At 38.8% G+C, this 15,508-nt stretch overlaps 1 protein-coding gene across 2 annotated transcripts in view; it reads left to right on the top strand.

Moving 5' to 3' along the window:
* The window catches only part of ndst1b (N-deacetylase/N-sulfotransferase (heparan glucosaminyl) 1b), a 137,448-nt gene extending 122,187 nt beyond the window's left edge, over positions 1 to 15,261 (top strand). For both annotated transcript variants that reach the window (XM_079835552.1, XM_079835553.1), the window contains exons 12-16: positions 2,866 to 3,040; positions 7,142 to 7,312; positions 7,394 to 7,503; positions 7,993 to 8,095; positions 12,543 to 15,261. In XM_079835552.1, coding sequence (XP_079691678.1) covers positions 2,866 to 3,040; positions 7,142 to 7,312; positions 7,394 to 7,503; positions 7,993 to 8,095; positions 12,543 to 12,662 — 679 coding nt within the window. In that variant the 3' untranslated portion in view covers positions 12,663 to 15,261. The remainder of the gene's footprint in view (positions 1 to 2,865; positions 3,041 to 7,141; positions 7,313 to 7,393; positions 7,504 to 7,992; positions 8,096 to 12,542) is intronic.
* The last annotated feature ends 247 nt before the right edge of the window (positions 15,262 to 15,508 follow it).

Raw genomic sequence — 15,508 nt, 5'->3', positions numbered from 1 at the left:
CTAATTCTATGAGAATAGGGAAGTCTACACCACAACTATAACGATAAAGACACAGAGGCCCTGTTTACACCTGGTACTAAGATGTGTTTTGGCTGATCAGATCACAAGTAGATGGAGACACAGTCCCATTTACACCTGTTGTTTTAATCCGTCTCTTTTGTCCACTTTCAATCACTTCTGTCCTGATTTCTTTGAGAGGAGGGTCTATGAGCGGGTAAATGAATGGGCTTTTTCAGATCTTTTGATCTAATGCAGGTTTGCATAATAAAACCAGCCCAATTGCTATTCAAAACCCGCCCAATTATGGCCAAAACTAGTGTGTGTGTGGGGGGGTGTAAAAATAGCATTCCAGGTGGGGAAAATTGCGTTCCAACCCACGGCAACCATGTAAAAGTAGCCCAATTCCATGGGAAAACCACAGGCTTGGCATCACCGATCTAATGGACGAAAGCTCGCGCAATGTAAATATGATCGGAGAACACAAGGAAAACACACGGAGAGCAGCAGCTTTCGTTTCTGCACTGACAGCCGAACATACCGCGACATACGCAGTGAGTGCGTTAGAAACCAGGAATGGCGAGAGAACATTGTGTCTGGTGTGTTTTTCGTCTTCAAACCTAACTTGGGTCTTCAGCCGACAATGTTTATGACAATGACGCTTGCGTCCCATAATGTTTACGTGTGAGTTGAGTAGTAGAGATGCACAGATGGGCTATAATTTCCTCCGCAACCGCATCACAAAACTCATCATCCATCCGCACCAATCCATCCGTTTTTTGACCAACTTTCAAAGTCACGCCCGCCATCCGCTGATTGTAAAGCGTTGTTTATACTCGATGCGTCTACAAGATGGGCGATGCAAGCCGCTGCTGACGCAAGCAATCGTAATGCAATGGACTATGGCCTACATTAAACCTTTAAACAAATTGAGCGAGTTATTGAGCTGTTTACACTGTCATATACAATAAAAGAGTCTGCACAGCGACAGGAAATAAAAACCTTACCAGAGTATGTGCGGAGCTCCTCTCATGAACCGCTCACCGGTAAAACGAAGTGCGCTCAAATCCCGCTCCGACATGAAATTTCTCTGTACTGTAGCCTACTATACTTGTTTAGTTTCATATGTTTAAATATTATAATGTTATTTTTTCATTTAATTATAAATAATAAAATAAATATCCTAAATAAAACGCACATCGGCAAACCTGACCTTTCCTGAATAGGCTACTGTATCATTCACATTAAAGGCTAATTAACCCTACGCACTATCATGTCAGGGTGACGACTAGGACGAGCCTGAAGAAATTAAACTATTATTTTGACTGCATGGGAAGAGAGCACGTCTTTTTCAGGCAGACAGTGCACTTAATTTTATACCAGCAGGCCTAACAATCATACAAGAAACAAACGATGGAGCCTCGGTATTAAAGAAACGCTGACTCTATTCGTTCACTGAAATTCGCTGAAAGTCCACCGCACAACAGTGCAACGTGCATGTCCATATTTTAATTGTCCATTTCAACCCCAAAACTTGCCTGCTTGCCTTGCACATCTAATTAATGGGCAAAGTTTTCCAACTATTTTTCTTTCCTTCTTTTTTTGCTGTGGGTGTTATTGAGCTTAGAAGTTTAGCTCTTGCGTTCTTCTGAACATCTTGCGCTGCCATTGCCCGATGTCATTTCTGATATCACTCCATAATCGGTCTCTCTTTTAAATGCCTATTCCCTGAGTGGTAGGCTACAATGACTGGCTGTTTTAAAAAATAACTAATATCGAAAACAAAATAACCCAGGCAGTCTCATATAGGCTACGAGACGTTTAGGCCTCCATACTGACAGCTGGGCTCATAGCTTACAGGTTTGCTTAGTGGCCTACAAGGCGCTGCAACAATATTTAACAATGTATATATTTTTTTTATTTGATTGGTTCAACCGACAACCTCCCAAATTTAATTAAAATATAATTTTTTGTCACGTCATCCGCTCGATCCGCAGTTTATCCACGGAGTCTGCGGCTGTAACCGACAAACCGCGCATCTCTAGTGACTAGGCTTTTTTTTTTTGGCTGTTCGAACGCATTTGACCACATGAGCGTCTACACTACGAAAGCAATCCGGTCGAGTATGTTTTCGACTACCTCTGGAAGTGGTCCAAAGTGGACCAACTCAAAACGTTTAGACCCATCTTAATACCAGGTGTAAACAGGGCCAGAGGAACGATCTCAATGGAATTACCTTCAAAATCATTTTTTCCAGCTTTTCCACCGTTCTTGGTGTGAATGGGCCTTGACACATTTTTGCTGCACCCTGACTTCCTGTATCTATGGGGAGTACATCAAAACAGACAAGAAAACCACATGATTTCATGGGTTCTTTATAGTAAATAGCTCTTGTAAACCGCTGTGAAGTACATCTATTGTGAAGGTCTGGCATGCTTTGAAGTTAAGAGTATTAAGAGACATGGAGGCTAATGTTCCCATGAGAGGAAAGCGTTATGGGTCATTTCAAAACACAGCACTGCCTTCACCACCAGCTTTTTCTTTTCCTTTCAGTAGTCTGAAATGCAACTAATAGAAAGCAGGTGTCTGATGCACATCAAGTGCCTCTCTCTCTGTTCCTGCCTTTCTTTTTCTCTTTAATCAGTTTGTGAAAAAATGATGGTTCGTGTGCTGGCTTGATCTCAAAAACAAGAGCCGAATACAATGTTGATTATAAAGAGGGAGATTCATTTCACCAAACAGAGAAAAACATGGTGCCGCAATACTTCAACATGTTTTTTACAGGTGCTGACATGTCTCTCCCATCTGGTTTCGGTCAGTAGTGTGGACTAAATTTAATGAAATGTTAATTGTTTGTTTTATTGGTAGGTACATGGAGTATTTCCCTCTACCCTCCAACACTAGCTCCGATTTCTACTTTGAGAAAAGTGCCAACTACTTTGATTCCGAGGTCGCGGCCCGGCGAGCAGCTGCTCTTCTGCCCAAAGCCAAAATCATCACTATTCTTATCAACCCAGCTGACAGAGCCTATTCCTGGTATCAGGTCAGTATCTTAACTGCTCATGTGTCATCCAGTCACATCCAGGGTTAGTCAAGGCCATGATGCCTGCTCTGGACAGTAGATTAGATCTGCAAAAGTGGAAAAATATGTAATTCGGAAATGATTGCATCATTCTGCTGGGTCCCAGAAGTCCATCTATAATGTTAGGCCTAGTCCACACTTACACTGGTATTTTTATTAAGAGTTTTTCCCTCCTCTGTTTAAAAAAAAAATTGTGCCCACATGAAAACGCAAATCACGCTATGAAGCACTGTCAAGAGCATGTCAAGCCAACAGGTGGCAGTATAACCCTAACCGTAAAGCCATGTTGGCCAATCAGAAGCCTGGAAAAAAAATTGTTCTGGTTCTGACGTAACAAGCCAAAATCTCCGGTTTCACTGTCCACACGACACCACTGCAACCAGAGTTTTTAAAAATGTTCCCCCTGGCAGGAGTTTTCAAAAAAGTTTGGTTTCATTGTCCGGTTACTGCGTTTGCGTGTGGACCAAGCCTGCAGCGCTCCTGTCAGAAACTGAAGCTTCCGCGCCTCGATCGCCCCTCGGTGGTTGGTCCCAGTATAGCTCCTAAACCCCACCCCTACATGTATTAGAATGGACGCGAGACACACTAAACAATTCAATTACACTTCAAATAATTGTTTCCCAAAGATGGTTTCTGTCATTTTAGGCAGTTTTTATCACGATGATTTCATTTCAAGTGTTCGTTTTTTAAATAAGTTTACTTTTAGTGAGTTATATGATGCTATAAAAACGGGGGGTGTGACGTCATGATTGACAGCTGTGATTGACGGCTTCTCTGAGTGAAGTTGTCACTGAGGCACTAACAGACTTTTTTCTGGATTTTTGGGAGGAGATTGGAGCTTTAGCTTTAATTTCTACATTTCTGTACATTTCAACTGTTTATTTCACACTAACATAATGAATTGTTCTGCATCTTTGAGAGTGGGGGCGGGCTTCTGATAACCGCGCCTCTACTTCCTGCTCTCGACTGCACAACTCCGGTCCCAAGATCGCTACTGCGCAGACTCGGTCCCAAGATGTCAGCGCCGTGAGCGGGCCTACGAAAGCTTCAACTATGGTCAGCGGAAGTCAATGAAGTCGCGTCGTCCATATTTTTTTACGGTCTATGGTGTGGACGAACGGCCAAACCGCAAAGAAAAAGCTGCCGTTTTGAAAATACCTGTGTTCGTGTGGACAGGGCCTTAGGGCCTGTTTTTGCAGCAGATTTGATTGCATGCTTTGATTCATTGTCATGTTAAAATGTCCACTTGCGTCACTTCTTGATTTGTTATTCATTCATAATACCTTTTATCTATTAAAATGCTAATACTGGAAAAAATACAGGGTCCTTAAAAAGTCTTAAAGGAACACTCAACTTTTTTTGAAAATTGACTCATTTTCCAAGTCCCCTAGAGTTAAACAGTTGAGTTTTACCGTTTTCAAATCCATTCAGCCGATCTCCGGGTCTGGCGGTAGCACTTTTAGCATAGCTTAGCATAGATCATCGAATCTGATTAGACCGGTAGCATCTCGCTCAAAAATGGCCAAAGAGTTTTGATATTTTTCCTATTTAAAACTTGACTCTTCTGTAGTTACATTGTGTACTTAGACCGATGGAAAATAAAAAGTTGCGATTTTCTAGGCCGATATGGCCAGGAACTATACTCTCATTCCTGCGTAATAATCAAGGAACTTTGCTGCCATACCATGGTTGCAGCGGCGCAATGATATTACGCAGCACCTGAAAATAGGCTAACTTCCGTAAACATAACCAACGTGCCAACCTGCTTGCACAGAGAGCGTGCTGGGGGCTATTTTCAGGCGCTGCGTAATATCATTGCCTTATCATTTTCATTGTCTTATAATATGCATTTATTTTTACTTTATTTGCTCAACGACTCCCAAACGATTGCCCAGCGATTCATTATTGTGTGGCGCTAATCAGCGGTGATTGGCGGAAATGGAACGCCTATCACCATTACTGGATTACAGCTTGTATGTACAGACATGGCATCAATTTTGCCTTACCAATTCAAGCCGGAGTCCAACAGAGGGCAGAGAACAAAGCCTGTGCATGTTACTAGCCGTGTTTACAGACAAAACACTTCTGCTGGTTAACACGGAGTACAGTACACAGTGCTTGCATCCCTTATGTTGCATTATAATAATGATGGTGCTCTGCTCTGTTCTAAAAATAAAGACTCAGGGAGGAAATAAGTTGTTTTATGTTTATGTTAGCGAACCTAGCCCACAGCTCTGTGTTAAACACCCAAACAGTCATGGTATATGCATTAGCCCAATGCAGAAACATACTGATAAAGCACTGCAGTTGTACACCAACGTATTGCTCTATTCTTTTTCATAACTCCAAGTAATAACAACGACAAACATTTGACACCTTTCTAGACAATTGCGAGCGAATGCATATTGCTGTTAGCTGGTTATATCAGGCTATACTGCTGTGGTATCTTTGTAAAGATGAACTTTAACCACTGATTCTTCACATGCTCGTCCTTGGGCAGTGAAAAAAAACTGTCTTTACATTCACATTGTAGAGCACACCGTTCTAGACATTAGGCTGTCTAGTATCCACAGGAATCAACTGCAGTGTTTGAGGTGTTCAAGTTTTCCCCGGTGTCTGCGCGTGCAATAACGCAATATGCTAATGTTTCGTTGTGATGTCACAAACAAACTGCTTGTGATTCGTTTAAAAAAACAATTCATTTATTTGACTCAGAGTCGACTCTTACTTTTGAGGGACAATAACTTTATATACGGTGCACTTTCAGATTTAAAACTTGCAGGATGTTTTCATTCACTTAGAGCTATGTTACACACTACATGAAAGGTCATTTTCAAAAATCCATAATATGTGCACTTTTGAAATGTGTTTAAATTAAAAACGTGGCACTATTGCGTTTTCTGCATGCTCACAGTTTCAGAGCTGTTTGCAAGCAATGAATACTGTACCTTAATGTATTGCGTATGGTCTATTGTTGATGGATTTATGATTTTATGTTGTAATGTGTAGATGGTTGGTACTTAAGAGTGCATATTTTATCGCCCTGAAATGTTTGAATTAGTGGCTCGAAGTAGTAAAGCATTAGTCTCGCGTAGCCAGACCTTGAGACTGACGGCAGAAGGTCTGGACTTTTTCGCAGCTTTCATTGGTCAAGGACCGCCCAAGAGGACGTTTGACTGACAATGTAACACAACTAATCACAGTTCGTTTATTTTCACGTCATGTTTTGGGGCGTGAAAATGTAAAGTCGATGTCCCTGTAATAACAGACCGGTGTGCATCTATAAATTATTAATTCAAGAACGATGTGCAATTTACTGCAACAATGGAGCTGCGAACTTCACATACTTTTGAAAATCCAGCGTTTAGTTAATCCTGGTAAGCGCTCATTGTCACAGTTGTAAACACGACGGCGTTCTTCTTCCATGAGGGAGTTTGGCGTCATGGCATTTGTTTCCAGGCGGACCGTTAAGGAACGTGACACACACGTCTCGCGGACGTCCTGTAGAATTCAACCAATCGGATGACGACTTCGAAACTCCTGAAGTGTTTCCAGAAAAGTGTGCCATATGCATCTGACGTTCAGCAAACGGTCCCATGGACGTGATGTCTGAGGCTGAGACTAGTAAAGACTTAAACACTTCGAGATAAAAATAAGTTGAATTTCCGGCTTGTTTATCATTAAAAGTCCCGCTTTATGCATAAATTATTGGTATGTTGGTTAATGGTTACACAATAAGTTGAATCAGACATTTAATTCTACATAAACTCTTCTTATCTCCAGCCCATCACAGAAAAAAAAGACTAAGAACATTAATACATTCAGTATATAGATTTAAGTTTGTGCTTTTTGTTAAACACATTATTATCGGATTAGCAAAATAAATCATTCTGAGATGCATAATTTATTTAAAGATTGTATGGGTTTGTTCTTCAGATACAAATTCCATGTAAAAAAAATATATATATATATCTCAAATTTAAATACATTCATGGGGTGTACTTACTTTTTCACAGCACTGTATTTGAATTATGAATTTGTATATTCATTGCTGTTTTCCAGCACCAGAGGGCCCATGATGATCCTGTGGCTCAGAAATATACATTCCATGATGTCATCACTGCTGGCCGGGACGCGCCCATCAAACTGAGGGTCCTGCAGAGCCGTTGTCTGGTGCCCGGACTTTACGCCACACACCTTCAGCGTTGGCTCACACACTATCACCCCAGTCAGGTAGTGCACGGATGTCCATCAGTGTGTTCTGCTTTTGAGAATGTTTCTATGACTTACATTAACCTGTTTATGTCTGCTCAGATCCTGGTCCTGGATGGACAGATGCTGAGGACAGAACCAGCTTCAGTGATGGACAAAATCCAGAAGTTTCTAGGCCTGACAAACACGCTCAACTACCACAAGATCCTTGCGTAAGAAGCTTGTCCTCAAAAGCGCCAAGATTTTCATTTCTCTTTTATGATTGACAATTAAGAGTCATTAATATGATGTACATTATTGAGCACCTGAAGTGTTTGGTTTGGAACTGCTTTGAAGTGTTTCACAGCAGTCTCCTCATCCTGATGGATCCCATTAGTCTGACAGGATCATAAGAGTGCTTGTTAATTCCCAGCCTACCACCTTGTGTACTTTCTTTTCAGTCAGCCCCTTCCACTTGTCTCTCTTTCTCTCTCTATCTGTCCTCTGTCCTCTCATGCTGTAACACATAATCTCATAAGCACTAACATCTGTCAGCCACATCTCCCACTGGACAATGAAGATGGTTTGTCCTGTGGCAGCCTCTCAGGAGGCCTTGCTGTGCACCATCTGTCTGTTATGTTCCCTTCTGATTAGGCTGATGTTGAAACATAGCTCTGTTTTTGCTGCCTGTCCTCCATTTTGTCCCTTCCTTCCTGCTGCAGGTTCGATCCGAAGAAGGGCTTCTGGTGCCAGCTGCTAGATGGGGGGAAGACCAAATGCCTGGGGAAGAGTAAAGGCAGAAGATATCCTGACATGGACGTTGATGTGAGATTATGATTCTGGTTCATATTTCTGTTTTGGTAAAAAAAAAAAAAAAAAACCTTCCTGTCTTTTTGAGTTTGATTGAGATTGCAAAGAGTCTTGGTAGAGACAAAAGCAGAAAGAAACCTGTTCATACAGGAGACAAACATGTTTTGGCATATTTGACTTGTGTAATATTGTCAAATCGATTAATTTGTGTTTACATAATAATGTGTGTGAACCGTGTATAATAATTATTATGTATATATAATTACACACACATGCATGTATATGTTTAAGAAATATTTGCATGTATATACTGTATATATATTTATATAATTTATATATTATATAAATATTTTGTATTTAATTTTTCTTAAACATATACATGCATGTGTGTGTATTTATATATACATAATATTTATACACAGTACACACATATATTATGTAAACACTTTTTTAGATGCGATTAATCAGTTTGACAGCACTCAATAGCAAAAACTGCATGAAATATGATTTTTAAGAATATACTATCGTTCAAATGTTTGGGGTCGGTAAGAACTTTTAATTCGTAGTCTATAATTTAAGTCTGCATTTATTTGATCAAAAATACAGTGAAAACAGTGATGTAGTGAAATATTATTGCAGTTTAAAATAACTGTTGTCTATTTGAATATATTTTCAAATGTAATTATTTATTTAAAATGTTTATTCCTGTGATCAAAGCCGAATTTTCAGCATCATGTCACACAATCTTTTAGAAATCATCCAAATATGCTGATTTGGTGCTCAAGAAATATTCTTATTATTACCAACGTTGCAAACAGTTGTGCTGCTTAATAATGTTTATGGAAACTGGGATTCTTTGAGTAAAAGGTTTAAAAAAAAAAAAAACTGCATTTATTTGAAATATAAATCTTTTGTAACATTGTAAATACCTTAACTGTCACTTTAAATAATTGTTGTGTCCTTGATGAATAAAAGTATACATTTCTTTTAAAAAATTTATCAACCGGTAGTCTAAATGGCCATGCTTAACATAAATAATTCGCTTAACATCTGGAATCCAGTTAAATCCAGATGGATAAAATCTTCCTCTACAGTATTTCCTGTTGAATATTCAGTTATAACCAGATATGTCACATTATAGAAATTAAAATACTTTTGAGTGATGTTTCAATACATATTTTTAACTTTCAGTAAGACTTTGCAGCCACTGAATTCCTTTCTCATAACTTCAGGGTCATTCAGACCGGTGCATTTTCTAGAAGGGCGCAGCTTCAGTCAGTATCTTTTAACAGAGGATGATAAAGAGAGGCTCAGTCGAATGCCGAGGACCTTGATGTTACCTTGAGGCTTCTTGGCAGACACATCAAAGTTAATGAGGGGTGAAAGAACAGGCTGATGTGTCGTGACTTTGCAGACGCAGTCGCAGTAGCTGCACTAATGAAAAAAAGAGCGGGACACTGTCATTTAACACACACGGCAGTGGCTAAAGGTTCATGACCTTTTCTAGGCCAGAGGCGTTTGGTCTAATATCCAGTCAAAAAATATTTAGCTGTTTAGCATGAGGAAATAAGCCATTTTAAAAGTAGATGATGATGGCGTTTGAATGAATGAAAATGTAATGCTGTAGAAAAGAAGTCCTGATGGCCCAGTGGTTAGTGCACATGCTTTGTCCCATGATACTCATGCAGGGAACACAAGTTCAGCCTAAATCAGTTCCTGCTTGTTTCACATTTACACCATCATTTCCTCTCCACTCGATATCGTTCCCATCAATAAGTGAGTCAAAAATAAAATAAAGTGTGCTTTATTAATCAGTCAGTTCAAATATGTATTCATGTGGTCCGTAAATGATTTTGATTAAAAAATCTGTCCAATATAAAAATTATGATTTTCATATGATTCCTGATAAGTGGCTGTTTAGGCAAAATAAATTTAAAATAATACACTTATAATTAAAAATAATGTGTGGAAAAAAGTAAATTTTGACGTCACAACATTATAATTTAGATTAGTAAAAAAGGATATGTATTTTGACATTTGCCAAAGATTACATTTAAAAATTGTATTAAATTATTAGTGTTATTAAAGATACATTTTAACTGAGTGTCAGATGATGGAAAAGCTAATCTAAATGTAAAAATTGCTGAAATGATAATGGACACACACACACACACACACACACACACACACACACGTGTGAGCCGTGCTGGCAAAATGAGTTACAATGAGCAAATTCTCAAAGATTTATTTTTCTCTATTAAAAAAAAATTCAAAATTATGTATGATTTGTTGGAATCAGACAAAAAAAAGACTGAGCTACACCTTGAAGTCAGCAAAGTCAATTTTGAGAAAAATCGAGTTAAAAGTTTTCGGAAGTTTCCAAAACAAAATCACCTGGCAACCATACCTTAAAATCCCTGGTAATAACACCAAATCTGGCACACACCAAGTCAAAACCCATATCCATAGGAAAATTATATATTCAACTATTTTTTTCCATGATACCACAATTGTTTGATTAACCCATTTGTGCCCAAATTTTTCTGAATGGTTTCATGCATACAGTCATGTTAATAGTGTCCTATGTGAACATGTTCTGCATTTATTTTCCCCACGTTTTAGTTTTCTTTCTTGAAAATCGTATTCGAATGTGCGGCAACTAAAGTTGCCGGTGGGCAAATATGTTGTTTGCAACCCTTCAATGTCAAATTTGACTTTGAGATGAACATTTGGCATCTAACTCAAAATAACTGCTTTCAACAGATCAATCTTTATTCATAAACAAATTTATTGTGTATAAAAGTCGAAGAACATTCGATGCAAACTCAAAAAAGCTGCATCTATCTTATAATCTGTTGAATATGAAAATGCAACAAATAACAAATACATTTGTCTTAAAGTGGTGGAACAGTGCAGAACAAAGTGCAGCCATTAAGTTGCCCTAACAGGGCATTGTGTATCAAAAAGTTAAATGAAAATAAATGAATATAATGATGAAGAAATTACATCTATATAACAGACAAAAATAAATAAATAAATAGTCCCATAGTATTCAATGGCTGACTGTAGTAGGTGATTTCATATAATAATGTAAATGTAAACTCATTACTTTACACATTATAATGTATAATGTAATCATAAGCTACTAGTCATAAAAAGAATTAGGGTCCTTGACCGATAAGAATGAAATGCATCCATTCCAAACTGGATGAAGGGTCCTCAATATTTTGGTCCTTACAAGACATAATATCATAAAATATTATATTTTTCCCTATCGAATTAAGGTCTACTGTACAGTAGAGATGTCAGTTAAAGGTTAAAGTTATGTTTTAGGTGGGATATTATGGAAGCAAAAAGCACTAAAGACCAAAAATCTTGATTTATGAACTTGTTAACACAGTATACCCCATTTCCCCATTATATGTACTTACAAGGCATTTGCCCACTGGCAACTATAGTTGCCGCTTGGACTTTTCACTAAGTGTACAAAAAACGATAGATCTGTTGTAAGAATTGTTTTGTTTGGGTGATTCTAGAGACCTTCACGATTATGTAGATATATATATATATATATATATATATATATGTCAACAAAAAAATACTTATAAGTAACATGAAAATAACCTTTCTTTGGGAGGGTTTGCCTTCGTTATGCTTCCTGGAAGTAGGGGTAGGAAGTTGGCAGTCTCATGTGACAGGAATGAAGTTAATACCTTTTTTTTTCTCTTGAAATCCTTTATTTGGTTGTTTTCTTGCGTGTCATTGAGATTAAAAACATGGATACTATCTAGAAAAATACTTACAAAAGGAAAATATAGTTGCCTGTGGGCTTAAATGTGTTAACATTGAGACAGACAGCCTATATATTAAGACCTACTGTAATGCACTAATCAATATGTTACACATCAGATGTTTTTCCCTAAAAGTTAACCAAACGTTCACTTAAGACATAACTGATAATATTTGTGTGAATACTCGCTAAGACAGATATTTTGAAATATTGTAATCCTGTGTATGTGTTTATATCGGGATTGTGCGCTGTCTGCGCTTTAAAACGATACCAAACTTGTGCTGAGGGGAAGCTCCAGTCGTCAAGACACAAGCAGAAAAAAATGGCAATTTTTCATGGATTATTAAAACGAAGGAAAGATAGGAAGGTACACCTCTCAGAAAACAAACAAATAAAGATACTTTTAGATGTTTAATTACAATTTGAGGCAATGGGATCACTAAACCAGGGCTTAATTAATTGGGCTTAACTAATTATTGTGAACCTACAATTTCGACCAAAATTCGCTTGTTTTGCCTGTAGCTCGTAATTGGCCTGTGCGCATTCTGACTCATTTTGCCAGCACGGGTCACACATGTAGATATCTGTGTGTGTCTGTGTGTGTGTGTGCTTTAGCATGACATGTACATTACATGTCGGCAAAGAAACTGACCCTATCCTCTTTCTCCACAGTCTCGGACCTTCCTGAGAGAGTATTATCATGAGCACAACATTGAGCTCTCCAAGCTGCTGTACAAAATGGGCCAGCCGTTGCCTAGCTGGCTCAGGGAGGAGCTACTCCACAGCAGGTAACCTGAGGAGGGGGGTGGGGACACACTGGTCAGACTCGGACACCCCTCCTTCTGCTCTTAAGGGGACTCGCCCTCTTGTCCACCCCTGTCAGCCGCCGGCCGCGGTCGGTCAAGTCTTCTCCAGCGGTTTTGAGGACCTTCAGTTCAGAGAACTGAGCTCCTAGAGGACAAGACGGAGAGGTAGAGAAAGACAGGCTTGGATGCGCTAGTGGCTCTGTTCCGTTTTGGAGAACAGTGATGTGCCCAGGATATAGCCTTGGGGTACACCTGCCACTAATCTTGGCTCAAACATGGAATCACAATGGGAGGCTTCCAAAAGACATCCTACTTCTCTGGTGTGTTGAAGTACCAGGGAAACGTAGTGTCAGAACAAATGAACATGCAATATGGGAGAGGAGGCACATATCTCTTTTGACAGAGCTGTAGGACATACACAAGTCCGCAACAGATACATAAGTGCCAGGGTGGTACCTTAAAGTCAGACTTTCTTTGTTTTCTTGGTTAAATCTTACTTTAACACTCATTTCATGTGTTGTGTTGCACAACACAGGGCTGTTCGCCTTGTAGTTTCCTTCTTCTGTTTTAAACGTTTTTTTATTTGATAGGATATTGAGCCCATTCATTACAGCTGCACCCTCCGGGCTTAAATGTGACATTTAAAGGTGAAATTTCATTACGATGTATTTATGGCTATTAGTTGCGAATCCACAGGACAGCTTAATAATGCGTGATAAATTGTGGTACTAAAACACAGATAAGCTACATCCATAATCAATGTGACTGTAAATATGAAACTGTAAAAAAATTGGGTATGTTGTTGGCCCATTATATGTGCAGTAACTGCCTTAATGCAACTTTATCAAGCCAATTACGGTTAAGTTCACTGACGTATACAAGCTGATGTGTTCTGACCGGCCCCGAGGGGCTGATCTTTTTAACCGCAATTCGAATGATGAATGTCCCTGTGAGAACTGGACCCATGTGTTGTTTTGGCATTGTATCACAAATCTCACTGGAGCATTAAGGGTATTGCCATTTTAAACGTGATTCATAAAACCTGCCCGCCAATAATCTTTTATCACCTTTTTTTAATCTTTTTTTTAATGAATGTTTTACCCTTTTTTCGGTTTTTATGTGATTGTCTTAGCATATCACAACATCTAATCACTTTTCATTCAGGGTTGTCGTCAGAATGTGTCCTGGAATGTATTTCCTCTGCCAAGAGACCATTTTAAAAGGCCATTTCATATGACTTGTGTTCTGTAGGAACTGTTGACTGCTACTGAACCATATGAATTACACCCATGAATGTAAGCAAGGAATCAGGATGCTATATAATAGACACAATGCCTTTTCAATGGCAGGCAGGGCGATCCATGGGAAGCTCCACAGAGCCCCTTAACCCAGTCGCTGGGGCTGAATTAAACCACTGCGCTAATGGATTTAATTTCTCTTGCTGCTGAAATGAGAAGTCATGGAACAAACTCAAATCTCATTTTATGTATAACATCAAATTAATTGGATTTCATTTGGTTCCCTTCTGTTTTTCATTCGTCTTTGAAAGGTTTTTGTGCACTTTCTTCCATACTTCCATGCACAAATACATCAGACTCACTTCCCGCAGCATATATCAGTCTCCTCTAACAGCTGTGTGCCTCTATAGACATTTAGCGTTTCGATTCATTTCGCTTGATCCTTTGGTCAAGCGTTTCATGATGAAAAGGCGACAAAAAGTACAAATTGAACTATGTTTGATGATTCACCCCTGATATTCCCTGCTTTAGGATGGAAGGGGTCTGGCAATATTACAGTTGGAGAAGCGACAGTATCTCAGAGCGTTTATTTTCTATAATATAGATCTTATTTGTAAAAACCGTACAACCCTTAATTTCCTTCATCGACCTCAAAGTATGATGCTTGAGAAGCACAATATTTGTGTTGTTGACCAAGGAGTTGAAAAGCGGCAGGATATCTCTTCACACAAAGGTTTTTGCGACAGTCCACAGGAAGACTTTTGGGTCCACGGAGCATTTTTGTATTTCCAGTAACTTCTACTGGGTCTTGGTTAAATATAAGTAGTTTACAACTGTCTGCGGTACAGAATCATGCACCTTACATGCTGCTCTCGGATTCTTCATAATCACACACGTAATGTTCATTTTCTCTATATCATTTAGTATTTCTGCTCCCAAGCCGACAACTGACATCTAATAATGCAATATCCTGTTTCCTGGTAAAATAGGACGTTTTGCAGCAAGCACAAATTATGTTTATAATAAAATGTCTGTCGCAGTGTACAGAACCCGTTTATTTTGAGTGAATGGAACAGAGAGATTATAAAATATGAATGAACTAGTTATGATTTTTTTTATACGTCGACCACACTCACTAAAAACGTGCAGAGGGTCCCAATGACTTTCACACTGCCAATATTGTGCTTTCTGTATCATAATGTTAGGGTATCAATAGGTAGACTAAAATAACTGTAAGGAAATAATCATCTGGACTGTACAATCAAACCTACTGTTGTTAATATTTTTTATTGTTGGTAGCCAATATTTTTGTGATTAATTTGCAAATAAAGAAACCACTGTCTTTTTAATTATTTGTCTTCTTTTATTAAGTACAAATATACAGTATTTTTCATATACTGTATACATGGATACTGGGATAGGCTTCAGCCCTTAGACCCTTCAGAGGCTGTATAAGGAATATCTAGCCTAAATATATGGTGGTTGGACAATGAAACGGAAATGTATTAGTATGGCGTAGGGCCTCCTTTTGGGGCAAATAGAGCATCAATTCATCTTGGGAATGACAGATACAAGTCCTTCACAGTGGCCAGAG

The sequence above is a fragment of the Gobio gobio genome, assembly GCF_949357685.1.
Source record: "Gobio gobio genome assembly, chromosome: 14".
Taxonomy (NCBI): Eukaryota; Metazoa; Chordata; class Actinopteri; order Cypriniformes; family Gobionidae; genus Gobio; species Gobio gobio.
This window is presented reverse-complemented; position numbering and strand designations above follow the sequence as displayed.